The 17,749-nt window shown below is 37.7% G+C and overlaps 1 protein-coding gene across 2 annotated transcripts in view; it reads right to left on the reverse strand.

The window, feature by feature from the left end:
• Positions 1-9,493, reverse strand: part of LOC117568302 (homeobox protein invected) — a 59,032-nt gene extending 49,539 nt beyond the window's left edge. For both annotated transcript variants that reach the window (XM_034248845.2, XM_052003625.1), the window contains exon 1: positions 7,639-9,493. In XM_034248845.2, coding sequence (XP_034104736.2) covers positions 7,639-9,052 — 1,414 coding nt within the window. In that variant the 5' untranslated portion in view covers positions 9,053-9,493. The remainder of the gene's footprint in view (positions 1-7,638) is intronic.
• Between the last annotated feature and the right edge of the window lie 8,256 nt (positions 9,494-17,749).

The raw sequence follows: 17,749 nt of genomic DNA on the forward strand, positions 1-17,749 counted from the left end.
ATTCTATTTCATTTTCTTTATTTATATACTTTATTAACAAGAACCTATAGGAATTATAGTTGTTACAATACAAAAAAAAATCAAGTCGCAATTTATTGCTTGATATTTTGTTATTTTTATTTTATCTTTTTCCATGTTCTCTATTTTAATCAGTTGTTTTATTGTCTGAATTTAAGTATCTTAAAATTGTCGTATAGTATTAGCATAATGTATTTTTTTATATCATTGTTAGTATAACCTCATCAATTTCAAACAGTATCGAAAGGGTTTATTAAATATATTTAGTTTGTCGAATTTTCTATTATGTAACTTATTTTTAGCATATAATTATCATTATCGAAATCAATTTTGAGTTTAACATTTTCAGTTTTTTAACAGTTTTAATATAATATTATTATCATTCATGTGCTGTTTTTGCTGTTTCCATTTAAGCAGCAATTACATAATAGAGTTATATTGGCATTTCATGGCCAACAAAGCAATTGGGCAGCTAAAGTGCTTAGACACTTGGCCAGCTAAAGCTGACTACTTGCCACTTCAGAAACACATGCAACGCATGCAACACATGTCTGTGGCAAGTAGGTCGCCTGTGGCAAGTATTGATTCCAAAAACAACGCCCAACTGAGTGGCTGAGATTGAGAATGAAGATGATGATGAACCTTAAGATGATTTGAGGTTGAATTGGCAAGGAACATCAATGGATGGGCGGCCCACTCAATCACAATTATGCTGCAGAGTACTAAATTATTTTGCTGTAGTTTCAATTGCAAAGATTGTGATAAACTGCGCAGTTTAATGGGCGAAAGTGGCTGAGAAATGCGAAGAGAAATGCTTTCAACGAAGAAGCGAGGAGAGAAAAGAATTTGTGCATCTTCTTCTTCTTCTAGTTAATGTTCTGGTTTTGCATCTGGCAAATGGCAAATGGCAAATGGCTGTGGCCAATTTTCTAAGCACATTTTCCATTGAGCGCAAAAACTTTTTCCAAGTCAATTTCCAGCGCGGAAAATTCTTTTGCCGCTGCTGCTGCTGCTGAGGAAGGGAGGGAGGAGAAGAGAAGAACTCTAGGTAATTGCAGGCTGGCTGATGGGTAATTGAAATTCGTTTGTTTACGTTGTCATTGTTGTGGCAGCCACAGCAGCAGCCGCCATGCCACACCGCACTCCACTTCATGCCTCATGCCACACCGCTTGCCGCATCGTTTGTTGCCCGTTTGCATTGTTGTTGCTGTTGCTGTTGTTGCTCGTTCTGGGCAAATTGAAAATTACTTAATGGTTCAGTGGCGATCGCTGTTGTTGCTGCTGCTGCTGCTGCCTCTGAGGCTACTGTTAAATGAGCGCCAAGTGCTGGACAAATGCGAAAATTGGCAGCCACAAGTTAGCCAAGAGTTTATCGAGTTTTGTTAGTCTGTCTCTCTCTAACATAATTGGCAGCCCAGCAAATCGCTGTAAAAAGCGCCTTTATCCCCCAAAGTGTTAACATTGCCATTTTAATAAAACACTCTACATGAAAACAAACAAATTAAAGCTTGCAAGCAAAGTTTAAAGAGTAAAGAGTCAATGGATTCCACTGAAAAGTTTCATTTAAATTTAAAACAATCGACAAATTTAAAGCCATGCACTAAAGTTAGTAATAATAATGCTTGAAAAAACATTTGCTTTTGAACTAAGTTAATATATTATAAATTAAGAAAAATTTAATAAACAATTTAACAGAACTGTGACGAATTTTATTTGTGTTTCAAATGTTTTTGACTTTTCGTCACAAATTTATAAAAACAACTACTTAAAAAATCAATAATATAGTAAATAAAGGGAACTGTAATAAATTTAAATGAAATTTGAATACCATATTGTCAGATGCTTTCAAAGACAATTTTGATCACAGCGTTATGGAAATCTATATTTTCTCTTGTATAGTATCACATTCAATAACTCTTTTTTAGTCCTAAGTAAAAGTTTATATATTTTTACTCTTGCAAACTATACTATAATCATGGAAAATCAATAATATTTTAATATTTTGAATTTTAAGAAACTTTCGAGAACACTTTTGTTCACAAAATTATGGAAATATGTATAATTTCTCATTCAATAATCATCAAAAATGTTTAAGCATGTTTACAGAAACTCTCACAAATTTAATAGCATTTTTATTTTCATATGTTTTCGATATGTTCCAAATAATAGATAATATAAATATTTACTTTTACAAACTGTTATTACAATGAAAAATCATTAAAGAGAACCATAACAAATTTTATAGAAATTTTATGCCATATTTTAAGAAGCTTTCGAGAACACTTTTGTACACAAAACTTTAAAAACATCGATTTACTCCAATGACAAAATCAATAAAAACCTTAACAATACTCTAACAACTTTACAGTGAACTTTACAAGCAATCCAAAGCATTTATGAGCTTTTGAAGGCAAGCCTACATAATATTACTCTAACAAACTATTTAATAATCGACTTCAACTAGCATTCAAGGTGCTGTTCGAACATGCTGTTATCTCGTAAAATATTTAGTTTGAAGTCAACAGTTTAGGAATATTGTTATTATCATGTACATACAATTTTAATGTGCTTTTAAGTATTTTTTGAACTGACAACAACAATAGGCAAACAACTTTCGTTTTGAAGTAGATTATTAAGTCATTTATATTTATTGTGCTTTAACAATGCTGTAATAGCTTTACATGTTGTTTGTACAACTATTGCAAGTAAAGTTTAACTTTAATAGTGCTTTTAACGATTTTTAGCTGCACGATTTTCCCTGCTGACAGAAACAATAAAAGTTTTCCTTTCTTTGAACATAACTACAACTATTTTTAAGACACTTTCAATTGCATTCTTCATGTAAGCTTACATTTTAATGTGCTTTCGATTATGTTTTCTTAAAAAAGCTTTAAATAAAGTTTTTAAAGACGATTAAAAGATAAATCTTAATGGGCTTTCAACTATAAATATTGTAAAACCACTTTCAATTACAAGCTTACGTTTTAATGTGCTTTCGATTATGCTTTCGCTGAAAAGCTTTTAGTTTTAATAATGTTTTTAAAGCCAATTAATAAAGTGATTAATATTAATGTGCTTTTAATGATTTTCGAATCTATAAGAAAGCTGTCAATTTCATAATTATTTGATTAAATAAATAAGTTTCTTCAAATTTATTATAACCAATAAGGAAGCTATCAATTTTATAATACTGACACTAGTTTAATGAGCTACTTCAAGTTTATAATAAATTTAATCTACAATGTGCTTTAGCTCAAATATTAAACTACATGTTTCCTTGAATCTAAAGAGCATACATGTCTTAAAATACCAACTATTATTTATTCTTTGCTAAAGACTGGAATCTAGTTTCAAGTCAAAGCTTTAAATGTTAGTTCTCAATCTAGTTCCATGTGCTTGCTAGGAATTAAATTATCTTGGCTTTATCAAATCTTACGTCACGTCGCATTAATTTGTCAAATTAACACCTTTTAATAATATTTAATAATATTTCGTGTCGCTTGGCCGTGGCAATTTTTCAAAAGCGTCAGATTTATGAGTTTTATTTTGGAATTTTGTGTGTGCATTTCAATGATACTTTTTTTTTGCTGTCCCATTTTTTGTTTGCAGTTATTGTTGTTGTTCAAATCTCACGCTAAATCATTGTTTGCAGCTCCAACTCTGGCTTTAGCTCAAGTCGAAGTTGGAGTTGGAGTCGACGCCATCGCCTACAACATTCATTCAAATTATGGAACCGCAAATGCGATCGAGATCTCGTTTTAGTCACGCTAAATTTATAAACACAACAACAGCAACAACAAAGAACTGCATAATACTTACAATAAACACACCTCAAAAAAACAGAGAGAGATGGCAACAACCCAGAGTGTGAGAGTCAGAGAGGGAGGGAGAAAAACGCTTCGTTTCGTTTGGTTTCGTTTCGTTTTTGTGGTTAATTAGCGAACGCGACAAACCCACCTAAAAGCGTAGATTTATGCACTCGACTCTCGGGATTGGAATGAATACGAATACGAATACGACAACGAATATGAGTATGTGTTTGAGTGTGAGTGCGAGTATGAGGATAGATGGGGCTACGACTCGGTTGACAACTGAGTGCCCGCAATTACTCAAATGGATGCCTGTGACATTAATCAGTGTAATGAGCAAATTGCCGGAACAAATCGTATGAGTACACTCGCAAGTACACTCATAAGTATTCGCCTATAACTAGCGACAATGAATCAATAGATCATTTAGCAAAATGATTACCTAATGAGTACCTGGGAAATTTCTGGTAATTAAGTATATACTTCATAAGATAGCAACTTCCTTCCAGGTTTCTTTCCAACTTCCAGATTGGAAGGGAATTATTTAGAATATTTGCAAAATATCATTATCTGAACATCAAACATCTGAACTTAATTCACCAAAAATTGAATGTTTTTATTAAATTAAGTCATATTTCATCTATCAACCACACACAATTTCTGATTAGGCTATTTTCCAATGGTCTCATGGAATGATATTTGAAATATTTAAAATTCCGATATTTTCTTTTGGATTTTTAATATTTTTACGTGCCAAAAGTCGAAATATTCTTTATTATAAATTCTCGTTTACTTGTGAAATATATTTTGAAAATATTTTGAAAATAAATTTAAAACACGTAAAAACTTGTTACATTTTTTATATGCTCATTGATTTCATTAAGTTTTTAATATCTTTGCATGTAATCACAAAAATTTATAATTTTAAAATTGTATTATTTACTCAATGTAAAAATGTATAATTTAACATTTTTTATTCCAGGCTTTTATTGGATATAATTACTTTTTTCCACATCATAAACATGTGTAAGTCAAATACATTTTTTTAGTATTATGCAATTTGGGAATGGAAAAACATTTTTGGAGTTATATTTATAATTTCACTTCAATTCAATTTAAATATTTTTGTAAATTATATTTATGAAATTAAATTAAAATTTATTATAAACTTGTTAGGTATTTATTTTTTAAATTTTCATCAATATATTAGTTTCTATTTATTGGAAGCAATAGACAATCATATACTAAAGTCAACTACTCTTATTATTAAACAATTGTGTAATTTTCTAATCTTTAATAGAATTGCTTTGGGATCACTACACTAACAAGTTCATCATCTAATCAACAAATTGATTAAGTATTTATTACCGTTTCAATGAATGTCATATTCCAGTATTTTATTGGAATAGACAATAGACTGTTTTCCACTTAACTCAAGTACTTTCATATAATAGTCGCAATCGGCTTTTATCCACTTTGATTTACTACTTAATGGCAGACATATGGTTTGTGGGGCAGTGTTGGCTAATGACAAGTCAAAAGTGACTCTGCAACTGGAACTGGAAGCGGAAAGGGAGAAGGGAGGAGGGTGGTGGCAAGGGCAAGGATAATGTTGCCACATCAAATTATTAGGCAAACGATTACTCGAAAATTCTCTGCGGTGGCATAAACTAAATTCATGAGTGCCATGATTGTCAGTCAGAGAGAGAGAGAGAGGGAGAGAGATGGAAGGGGGAGGGAGAGAGTCAGGGCGCATAATGAGCTTAAGTTATGTTACATAAGCCATAAGGACATAAAAACCACTCGAGCAGACACTTCATGAGCCCCGAGTAAGTGCCTGTGGATGTGGTTGAAATGGATGGAAGGAGAGGGAGGTAGCAGAGCATTGTGGGGTTAGACTACACACTGGAGTGAGGGTGCTCAGTATGTGCTGTATTTATGTATCTGTATGTGTGTGTGTGTGTGTGTGTGTGTGGTGTAAGCGTGTGCGTCCCTTTTTTTGGTGGTTGCAAACTAATGAGCTGCAGATTGACGCCACGACAAAAGGCAAAGGCAAAGGCAAAAGGCAGACGGACGTCGGACGTCAGGGCGTCAGCGAGTTCTCTCTTCTGTGGTTGCCACTTTGTTTGCTCAACTGTTTACGAGCCACTCAAGCCACTCCACACATCCAATACACTAACACTCTATGAGTAGTTGAGTTCAGTTGAGCTGAGTTGAGCTTAGCGCAGTTGTCAGCAGCCTTGTCAGGTGTCTCACAATTGCTTTGATTTCCGCACTTTGTTGAGGAATTTTTCGGACTTTTCTGTTCCTGTTTTATTTCCTTGTGTTTCTTAAGAATATGGTTTAAACCTATAAAATGCTTATGCTTATGTTTAATTGAGAAGAATTGACTTCTTAAGAGTCTTGTTGATTAGGACTATAAGGACTTTCATTCTCATACATATGTGTTTCATTTGGTTCGATTTCCTCACTTTACTGGTCTTTTCCGATGTAGCTCTTACTTCTCTGTCCCTCATATATTTTCCTGGAGAAAAATTGTCTGCTCAGGAATTCAGTTTTGTGTGAGGACTTTTCTGTTCCTGTTTTATTTCCTATAAAATTATTTACTTCTATGTTTACTTGAGAAGAATTGACTTCTTAGGAGTCTTGTTTATTGTAACATATAAGGACTTTTTTTCTCATACATACTATGTGTTTCATTTGGTTCGATTTCCGCACTTTACTGGTCTTTTTCCAAGATGGATTTTACCTCTCTGTCCCTGATATATTTTCCTGTCAACATATCTTATTTAAGAAGAACTGACTGCTCAGTAATTGAGTTCTGTATGGGGACTTTCCTTATCGGACTTTTACCTTCTATTCTGTCCTGTCTTGGGCTTACTTAAATTGATCCTTGATTAGTTCTATTTTCTATGGGGACTTTTTCCGTCATAACTCTAACTATTCTAAGGTTTCTTCTTATTTTGTCGTAGGATTTAAAGTTCCCTTCAAAAGAAACTTTTCGCCAATATATATAACAATATATTTCTTCATGTGGAATTCGATTTAGTTATCGTCATGTCGGTGCTGTTTTCTTTGTAAGCTGCGTCCTATTTAATATGTTCACTATTTATTCAATTTTCATTCTAATTTATCCGAATATATTCAATAGAAATGCAATTTCTAAAATTTTAGATGCAATAGGTTTGCATCTCATTAAACATAGAACTGTTTCCTTTGTAAGTTGTAAGTTGTGCATAAAGTCCTTAAAGTGTATCTTTGAAGAGTGTAGATTTTAACCTATTAAATATTAATGTTCACTATTTATCCCATTTTCATTCTAATTTATCCGAATATTTTCAATAGAAATGCAATTTCTTAAATTTTGAAAGCGATAGGAAACCTATCTCATTAAAATGTTTCCTTTGTAAGTTGTGCATAGCTAATTAGATCATTATTTCTCGCCTTCGAAGTTTGTAGATAATTAACCTATTAATATGTTCACTATTTATTCAATTTTCATTCTAATTTATCCGAATATTTTCAATAGAAATGCAATTTCAGCAATTTTGGATGCAATAGGTTTCCTTCTAATCTAATTATATTATTATTTCTCAACACTAAAGTCCTCAAAGGGTATCTTCGGAGGGTATTGTTAAGGTATTAGTTAGCGGATTTCTCCTCACTAAAGTTTTCACAAGGAGCCTTCGAAGTTAAGGTATTACAACTTTTGCTTGTTAAAATTATTTCATTCAATAAAGTATGAAATACAACTTTAGAAATTTCTACATTTTGATCAGTTATCTTTCCTTTATCAACTACTTGAACTCACCTGAACTGGGACGATCGCTGTAGCGAGTGCAATAAACCCACGCTGGCCACACGATGGGCGTGGAACTGTTTCCCGTTGTTGTCGTTGATCCTGCGGCTGTTGCTCCTGCCCCCGCTGCAGCTGTGGCTGCCTCCTCGACACTCTTGGCGGGTGCTGGCGATGTGGCATTGGGCGACTTGACCAGATCAATGGCTGGCGCATTGTTCGCTGTGCTGCTGCTGGTTGCTGTGCTATTCGAATCGTTGCTGTTGCTGCAGATGTTCGCCAGGCTGCTGGAGAAGCTCAGACTCGGCTGCGATTGCAGCTGAACGGGCGCCAAATTCAGCGGTTTCGCTGACTTCCGAGGCGCCTTCAGGCTCAAGGCTGCTGCTGGCGTTGCAGCTGCAACAGTTGCAGCCGCTGCAGCTGCTCCTGGAACAGCAGCCAAACGCTGTTGCAGGCGGGAGCCAAAGTCCGCTTTGAGTATGTTGTCGATGCTGAATTTGACTTCGCGCACATTGTTGTTGTTGTGATGCTGTATGTTGTTGTTGTTGTAGTGTTGTTGCTGCAACTGTTGCTGTTGTTGCTGCTGCTGTTGCTGCTGGTACGAAAGCGGCTGCAACTGTTGCTGCATCAACAGCTGATGCGGATGCGTCGCACTTCCAATGCCCAGCGCCGTTGCCGTCAGCTGCGCCAACGCATCCTGCCCCGTTGTGGGTCGCATGGCTGCCGCTGCCGCTGCTGCTGCCGCCATCTGCAGTTGCTGTGACACCTTGGGACCCCTTAAGCCACCCAATGGCATCACGGCAGCAGTTAAAGCATTCACTCGAGCCGCTGCCATCAGCTGCATTTGCTGCTTCATCAGCTCCTCGGCATAGAGTTGAGATTTACGGAGGAATTCCTCCTGAAAACTTGCAGCTGGAGCCGCCATCTGACCAGCTGCCTCCTCTGCCTCGCTGGGCGAATGGGGCGTGGTCACGCTGCTGAATGCCGACGGTCGATAGAGCTGACTCATGAGCAGCCGTTGTCGCGCTTGAGCGGCAGCCACATGTGATTGCTCCTGGCCGACGCTCAGGACGCTGTTCTCGCTGCAACAACTGGCGGCATCATCGAGCTCCTCCTCCGCATCGCCGTCGTCCTCATCCGGCGGATCATCCAGGATGTTGACCATATGCTCATCGCAGGCAGAACTGGCGTCCTCCATGTCGCCATCGTCGGGCGGCCGCAGCTGTGGACTGCGGCTGCCGTGCAGCGGGAGGGGCAGGGGCAGGGGCAGGCAATCCGGATGCATTGCATCCGCTGTGGCTGTGGCAGGCGACTCCAACTGCGGCTGGAGTTCGTTGCTGTTATTGTTGTTGCTGCTGCTGCTGCTGCTGAGGCTGCGCTTGAGGGTCAGATTCAGCGTCGGATGGCGACTGCTGGCCAGCGTGGACATAAGTGCAGCAGCCACTGTATGCAGTTTTGTTCTAGGGCACGCTGGTAGGGTGGTTAGAGTGAGGGGGTCAAGGGGACGGGGATCAATTTAGCTCGCTAGCCCTGGCTGCAGTCTGATTTGCCCGCTTGCAAAGCCGTCGGCATTTTCACACACAAATTGAACACGCACACACACACGCACGCACGCACACACACACACGTACGCAGGCAAGCACACACGCACAGTTGCTGGCTGCTCGCCGCTAGGTGGCGTTCGCTGCTTTCAAGTTTTCTATATAGGCGAGCGGCGAAAAGCGGTGTATAGATATAGTAGATAATAAAAACTATTAAAAAGCGCTCGACGACGGTTGTGGAGAAAAACAATAAAAAGTGTCTCGCCCGGGTTTCCGCTACGTGCGCTCTGCCAGTCAGCTGAACCAACTGAAGCTCCCGCGAACTTGCAACTAAACGAGACGGCAGAAATGAGCAAAACCAAAAGAGCGAGCAGTCGCTTCACACGCAGGGCCTAAAAACCGGAACGGCAATAAGAACAACACACTCACACATACACACAGTTGTCTCTCTCTCTCACTGCGCTCTCTCGCATTTCGAACATCCAATAAGCAACGAGCTGCGTTGCGCTTTATACTTGTGTGTGTGTGTGTTTGTGTTTGCGAGTGAGGGTGTGAGGCATTTGGCTGGCACACTAGCGTTGTCTCGCTCTCGCGAGCACAGCACAGCACACTCACTCACTCTTCGCTGCCGCGGTCAGCCTGTCAGTTGAGGTTATGTTAAGTGTTTGTATATTTGTTAATTAAGTGCACTGCCAGCGTCGCTGCCTTCGGTGTTGTTCCTTCTGCCGCTGCCAACGTCGCCTGCTCCTTGTGCGCTTGTCTTTTTGATTATGCGCTGCAGCATTTAAGTCGTAAATCTCCAGCGTACATAAGTTTCTGGCTTGTGGCTGCGCATCTGCAGTCCTTTTAGTGGCATCCTCCATCCTCTTCTCACACACACACACGTATACTTGTGTGTGTAACACATGCTGCTCCTCTTCGTGTCTTTTGCTTTTTGCTTATTCAATAAAATACAAAACAAAAAAGAAGTAAAATTGTTTCGCTTTTTGATGTCATTGTTGTTGTTGTTTTTTGTTGCTGTTGCGCTTTATAAATCACCACCACAATTTTGTTTCCAACATCTGCTGTGATTTCATAATTGTTTTTGATGCCTTTTTTGCTACACACATCAACACTCACTACACACATGTGTGCGTGTGTGTGTGAGCTTGTCTAATTGGCCGCCGAACTGTGCGTGGAAAAGTGAGGTTAGGTTTGCACTTTGGCTATTGCACTTTGAGTGTTGGGTGTGTGTGTTCCAGCTATTCCAGTATATTCCAGTGGAATAGCAATGCGTAGGGCAGTTAATTAATAAGCCGCATTTATCTTATCCACAACGATCTCTCAAAATGGCCCATTAAAACATTGCTTTTAGCTCGTTTTTAGACAACATCCGTTGGCCATAAAATAGAAATTCCAGTGGTTTTATTTCTTTCTTGGTTGCTCGCCCAGCATCGCCCAGAAAGCTGTCCACGCTTTATTATCTGTGGCCGCAGTGCCACGCCCCAATTGCACACCCAATCCAGTTTAATAACTTTGTTGCCCCTTTATATACAATTTATGTACATTTTTTTTTTGGTTTGGTGCTCAGGTCGCGGCCTCTGTTACTGATGCCGACGCGTCGATAACGCAGCCAACAAATTAATCAAGCTTAATTTCAGCTCTGATCGCAGCACAGCAAATGAGCGAGAGGATGGGAAGCGGGAGCGGGGGGAGGTAGCTACAATTATACAGCGATTAAAAGCGGTCGAGAAACCCTAGACACGAATTATGAATAAAATTAAACGCAATTGCTCAAATGTCTGCGCAATGCGAATCGCAATCGCAAATGTTTTGCCCCATTATGTTATACTCGATTACCCCCCACCGCACCCCCCGCACCTACCACCCGCTCTCAGTGTTCATGCGTTCCATGAAAAGAGACATGATTAAAGCTGCGCACGAAACGCTTTTCACATAAAAGGCGCCGCGTAAGGCGATCTCGCCAGTTAATCGCGCAGAAAATCTTCATCAGAAATGGACGGCAGCAAAAAGTAAAGTTACTCAAACTAAAATAAATACAATCAAAACATGAAGCGTACAACACAAGCAATAAGTAACGACAACAGCAGCAACAACAACAACAATAACGACAACAACAATAACAGCAGCAGCAGCAGCAACAGAAACCAAGTCAAAGAGACCCAAAGCAAAAGCAACAGCAAAAATAAAAGCGCGCCGGCAAAACATTACAAGAGAATCGCAGTCGCTGCGCTGCCGCTGCCGCTGCCGACTGCCGACTGCGGGCAGCGGGCTGCAAAGTCACAGCAGCAACAAATAGCATAATCGCAAAGCGAGGCGACCGGCGACGAGCGACGGGCGACGGGCTCCCCACACAATTTAGATGCGACCCAATAGATAAACTTAAAGAGGCTTTTATTTAAACAAAGCGCAGCGCAGTCTATGGATCCCCTCGTATACACACACACACACCAACACAAACAGACACACAATACATCGCGAGAGAGAGCGCGACAAAGGGAGAGCGCGAGTTGACGCGCAAAAATGTATGTAGCTTACAAACAAGCAACATAAAGAGAGCAAGCTCAGCTTCAAATGTAGTCCAGGCTGAACTATTGCTTGCTCGCTCTAGCATATGCTGTCGCAGTCGCCTTGATGGCAGGCTCGTTAGGCTGCTGCGCTCATTGTCAATCTTATTGGAATTGCATGCGATTCTTCGTCGTTGTTGTTGTTGTTGTTCGTATGCTTCTCGTTTGCGCTGTGATCTTTTAATCGAATCGTAGCATTTATTATTGCGATTGTGGCCGATTGTTGTCGATTGTCGATTGTCGTTTGTCGTTTGTTGCTTGTGGTTTGTCTAATGTCGTTTAGCAAACAATGGACATGACTATGTCATAAGTCAGCTTTACAAAATGGCTACAACTGTTGCGCAAATTAATAATTTCAGTTGCGCAATGGCAACCCCTTCCCCCTCCCCCTCCTCCACCTCCTTCCTCTTTCCTTCACCCATTAACTGATTTAATTTCTTGTCTCAATTTATGTTTGTCTAGTCCATTGACAGGCAAACAACAAAATATGCTAACGTCACGTTATTTGAATACCTAATAGACCAATACACACACACACACACATACAACTGTTTAACAAACATGGCTGCGTGCTGCTCTAATTGCAATTAACACATGATGAAAGCCGTCGATTGCCCTCCAACGCAACCAACGATTGAGCTCCTCACTTCTCCTCTCCCTCTCTCTCTATTTCTCTTCTCCTCTCCCCTCTCTCGAAAACCAAACGTGGTTCGTTTTCGTTTTAACCGTCAACAAAAAATCAATAACAGCCATGTGGAAATTGTATTTAATTGACAGCTAAACGATTTTCCACTTGCCATGCAAATTGATTCTAATTGGACGTGGAGTGGGACTCGTTCACTCGACTGTCTCTGATTGGACTGTGCAACTGGCAATTAAACAAACGTACCTTCTAAAAGGGGGAGTGCAACTAATTTAAATATACAGTAAACTACACTAGTGCCGTAATATTAAATTAATTAAAAACTTAATAATACACCTTAAACGGATTTTAGATGGGTTATTTATCAATTTATCAATCAATTAAAGGCAATGGAAAATTTAGATAATATCGATGAAATTGATTTATTAATTTGGTAAATAAAAATGACTTCACAATAATACTATAAAATAAGGTAATTTCGAACACAATACAATTATAAAATATATACAAATAATTGAAAAAAAAACTATGTGTTAAAAAATACATTTTAGTTAAAATGTAGAGACTTGCTTTATTGATATTACAATTGATTATAGTACTTAATATTACAAATAAAAAATATACAAATCTAATATATGTAAATAGAAAAAAAACTTTGAAGAGTTTAAAATACTTTGATTTTTATTTAATTCTTAAATTTTAATAGAGTAAAATATGTTTAATAGATGTAATACAAAAATGTTTTTAATTGGGATATGCACTTAAGGAGTGAACTAAAATTCTAATTGGCATATATCGTAAATAAACATAATCGATTATATTGAACAAATTTTTTCAAACGTTTAAATAATATCTGTTTACAAAATTAGTAAGACAAATATGCAATTGTGAGTAAACGGTTATTAAAATTAATTTCTTTGAAGTATTTATTTGATTTTTTTAAACAACTTTTGAAGACATTTTGTATTAATGATTACAACATAATTTAAAGAAATCATCATGTAATGGGCTCAAAATAGTTAAAACAAAAGTTAAAATCTAGAGACACGCTTTATTGATATTATAATTGATTATATTATTTAATAATATTACAAATCAAAAATATATACATACATCGATATATAAATAGACAGAAACTTAGAAGAATTTAAAATATGTACTTACTTTAATTTGTATTTCATTCTTAAACTTTTATGAATTTCTTACAAAAAAACAAATATTTTTTTTTATTTTAAGTATTTTCCTAAAGAATTAATAAAGTTGTATGACAGATGAAATGCTAAAAGTAATCTATTATTAAATTAATGATGGCATCTAAAGCATTTGATCTGTTCATTAGCTAATTGTAAATCACACTATAGCAAATCGAGGCATACGCAATATAATCAGTTTGACTAGTGTAGGGGAAAATGATAGGGGTAAATAAATGATAAATGTCACAATATGCACCCTGAAATTGAATCAAAATGAGAGACTGAGTGTACATAACATATTTATTCATACAGTTTACATTAAATCAAAGGCTGCAATCAACTGCCATTAGTTGCAAGTTGTCGCTCCGCCTTAACGATCACTCTGACGCTCCATTTTCAATTCTCATTCCCATTCCCAGTTCCCAATTCCAATGTCATTTCCATTGTACTTACACACACACACTCGCACACATGCGTGCATGTAAATATGTAAGCAACAAAAGAGCGTAGCGCACACGCGAATGGCAAACAAACAAACGCGACATTTGAACCGGGCAGACAATCAACTAATTACATATTAAGACAGACAGAACGAGAAAAGAGAGAGAGAGAGAGATAGAATGAGCTTTGCAACCTCAAGCTTGGGAAAGGGTAATTGCAAGGCGATGGCCTGTCGTCAGTTGGTTGCTTCGCTTTTTGTTGTGTTGTTGCCTAAGCAAATAGCATTAAATTAAAGGTTAATAAATAGCACACATAACAGCAGCAACAACAATGAGACGAAAAAGAAAAAGCAGAAGAGGAACCACAGGCAACAACAGTAACACTGCATGCGGTTAAGCTTTTAAGAGAGAGGCGCAGCAAGCAAGCAGTGCGAGAGAGAGTGAAGCGCAATATGGCCGACAAACCAAACAGAATGCGCTGACAGCAGCGCAGCGCAGCAGCAGCGACAGAGGCAGCAACAGCGACAGCGGCAGAATGAGCGCCCATGTGACATGGACATGTGTGTGATGGCTGCGCTGCTTGCGTGCATTTCTGTTATTGTCAGAGTGACTGTGTATGTGTGTGTGAACAGTTTGTAACGCCTGCTTATTTATGCATGTAGAATTGTATTTGTATTTGTACTGGCCTCGGGAGTCCTTTCAATTTAACCGACGTCGCGGCGCGGCCTATGCAAATGTCAATTGTCAGTTGGCGTTTATAACAAACTCGTCGTAGTTGTTGTTATTGTTGTTGTTGTTGTTGCTGCTGCTTGTTTATTTGCTTTGTGAACAGCAATCAACTAATTATGGCTTGTTAAATTGCAGCCATTGAAATGACCATTTAAACCATTCAATTTCAATCGCATGCCCCTCCTCCAGCTCCTTCTGCTGCCTTCTGTCCCTCCCTGCCCCTTCTGCATGTCTGTCTGCCTCGCCTGTCTCATGTGTCAATTGCTGTCGTGGCCTGCAGCATGCAAATGTTTGATTTATCGCTGATAAATCTCGCCTCGTCTCGTATCGCTTTGAAGCTTTGCCTCTCTCTGCCTGCAGTGAGCTTTCACCTAGTCTAAGCAGCATCTATTGCCGTCCCACTCTTGCACCCGCACTCAGTCTGTGCTGTGCTGTGAGACGCCCACGCGATCTGGCAATCTTTTTCGACACATCTGGCCAGATCCTGACGCCTTTGCAATTTGTTGTACACGAATTGCAATTTGCTCAAAATTTATCGCAATTTAATCATCAGCATGGAAATATGCCAGTTACAACAACAGCAACAAAACTATTAACGCCAGACAATTGCAACGTTGCGGCACAGCGATGGTGATGATCTTTCCACCTGCTTCGACTCTTACAGCCCCCCAGGGCAGCAGCAACAACAACTACAACAACAACAACTGTTTTCATTCATCGCCATCGGAAAAAGCAAAGGTCAGACTCGGTCGCTGTTGTTGCAGTTGCAGTTGCAGAAACTGAGAGAGGAGCAGAGACAGGGACAGGGACAAGTCGTTGCCATAAGCAGGAAATTTGCATTTTTAGCACATTTAACGGTCTTTGAAGCAAACAGCAAAAAAAAAAAAAAACAAAAGGTTCAACGCGCACCAAAATTGATTTGTTCATGACGAACTCATTTTTGAGGTTATGCACAAATAAATGCAGATGCTGATGCAGATGCTGATGGAAATGCAAATGCAAATGGAAATGCTGATGCGGATGTGGACAGAAGGCAACTGATGATCTGTGAGCTTGTTAAACACTCAGCGAAAATTGGCAGACAATATTATGAATATAAATATTTATTATTATTTTAAAAAACAATTAGCGCCACAAAAAAAGCCGCACTTTGAAGGGTTACGAGTTTTTAACTTTCAGGTCCTGTGGTTTCCTTATATGATTGCGGATTCGCCCAATTTTTTTTTAACAAGTTAACTGATGGTTTGTTAATAAATGTGCATGCCAATTTTCATTTTAAATTTGCTTTTAATATTTAAAAAAATGTTGTTTTTGGTTTCAACGACTTTTCACTATTATTGCAAACTTAAGGAAAAAATCATAAAAGTTATAATAATGAAAAAATTCAACAAAAACTATTTTTTTCCAATTGAACACCTTACTAACTATAACAAAAATATTAAATCTAGGCAATTTAACAATACACATATTTTTTTAATTTAGCTTAATACTTAGAAGTGCCTTTGGCCTTAATTACAGATTTTACCCTATTGGGCATAGAATCGTAAATGGAACACAAATATTTCTTCGTTATATCGTGTATCCATACTTTTTCTATAATATGTTTTAGCTCCTCCATAGTTTTGGGCTTTCGCTATCTTATTTTGGCACCCAACATTCTCGATTGGATTAAGGTCGGGGCTGTTTCCTGGCCAATCTAAGGACTTAATGCCCAATTCTTCCTATATACATGTGAAAGTATTTTTCTTGCTTATTGTAATATTGTCAAAAATATTATTTTAATTTTATTAATAGCAACCAATTTTGCATTGGAAAAGCATTCACTAAATTCTGCATAATTTTATGTATGTATAATAATAAATCTAAGATTATTTGCTTTATAATCTTACATTGATTTGACTAAATTCTTTATTCCTAAATTCAGCATAATTTTAATATAATATATCATAAGCCTTTAATTATGATATGAATACATACATACATAAAATTGTGCAGAATTAGGCAAATCAATGTAAGAATATAAAGCCAATAAGATTATAATTATGACATACATAGACAACTTGTAGTTAGAAATTTAAAATTTAAAAAGTGATCCTGATTTTATTCCCAATATACTTCTTTATAAAATTATAAAAAAAAAACCCATAAACTATGTTATTCCCAGACAAGTCAAATTTGGAATATTTTTAGATTGCGAAGTTCTCAAACTCAAGATTTTGATTCTAGTTCTTAAAATGCCAATTTTATCTTTCCTTATAGATAATTCCCATAGGTTGTGATCAAAAACACCATTGAAAAGTTCACAGAAGTTTAAAATTAACAAATTTCATGCACTTTTTCTGAGAATCCTTTAATAATTCTTCACTTTTAATATATTTTCTAATGCTGAGGTAACTGAATATCTTTCTAAAATGCAGTTAAATGTAATTTAAGAACTAACAAAAGTCATTACTTATTGAAGTAATATTTTCAAAAATTTCTCACAGTGTAGTAAGATAACAAAGCGTTTGGCCCTCGGCTCTAGCTGCATAACAAAATGCGAAATGCGAAGAAATGAGAACTGTGAAATGTGAAAAGTTAAGCGCGAAATGCCAACGATGAAAGCGACTCCGATTTGCAATTAAGCGAAATGTTGCTCCACACTTAATGGCCAACAAAGAGTTAACGGTTAACGGTTAACTCCGAAGCGGTTAATTGTATAAACGGAACGAAACGGAATGGAATGGAATTGGAAATTAGGGTTAAACTCGGGTTCGAAGTTAAAGTTGAAGTTGCAGTTGAGCCTCATTAAAAGCATCAGCTAAGGGGCACAAAATGGAGGTTTCGACGTGCAAATCGATCAAACTTCGGGCCAAAGCTCATTTAACTTTTGCCTTTGCTGCTGTCCTGGCCAAAAGATGTCAACAAAGCAGAAAGAAACCAACACAATCGGCATTCTATTGCTGTTTGCATAGAACTAATTCGTGATGACAACTCGATGACAAGTCGACGATTCGATGCAACTGACAGCTGC

Source organism: Drosophila albomicans, chromosome 3, assembly GCF_009650485.2.
Source record: "Drosophila albomicans strain 15112-1751.03 chromosome 3, ASM965048v2, whole genome shotgun sequence".
Classification (NCBI taxonomy): domain Eukaryota; kingdom Metazoa; phylum Arthropoda; class Insecta; order Diptera; family Drosophilidae; genus Drosophila; species Drosophila albomicans.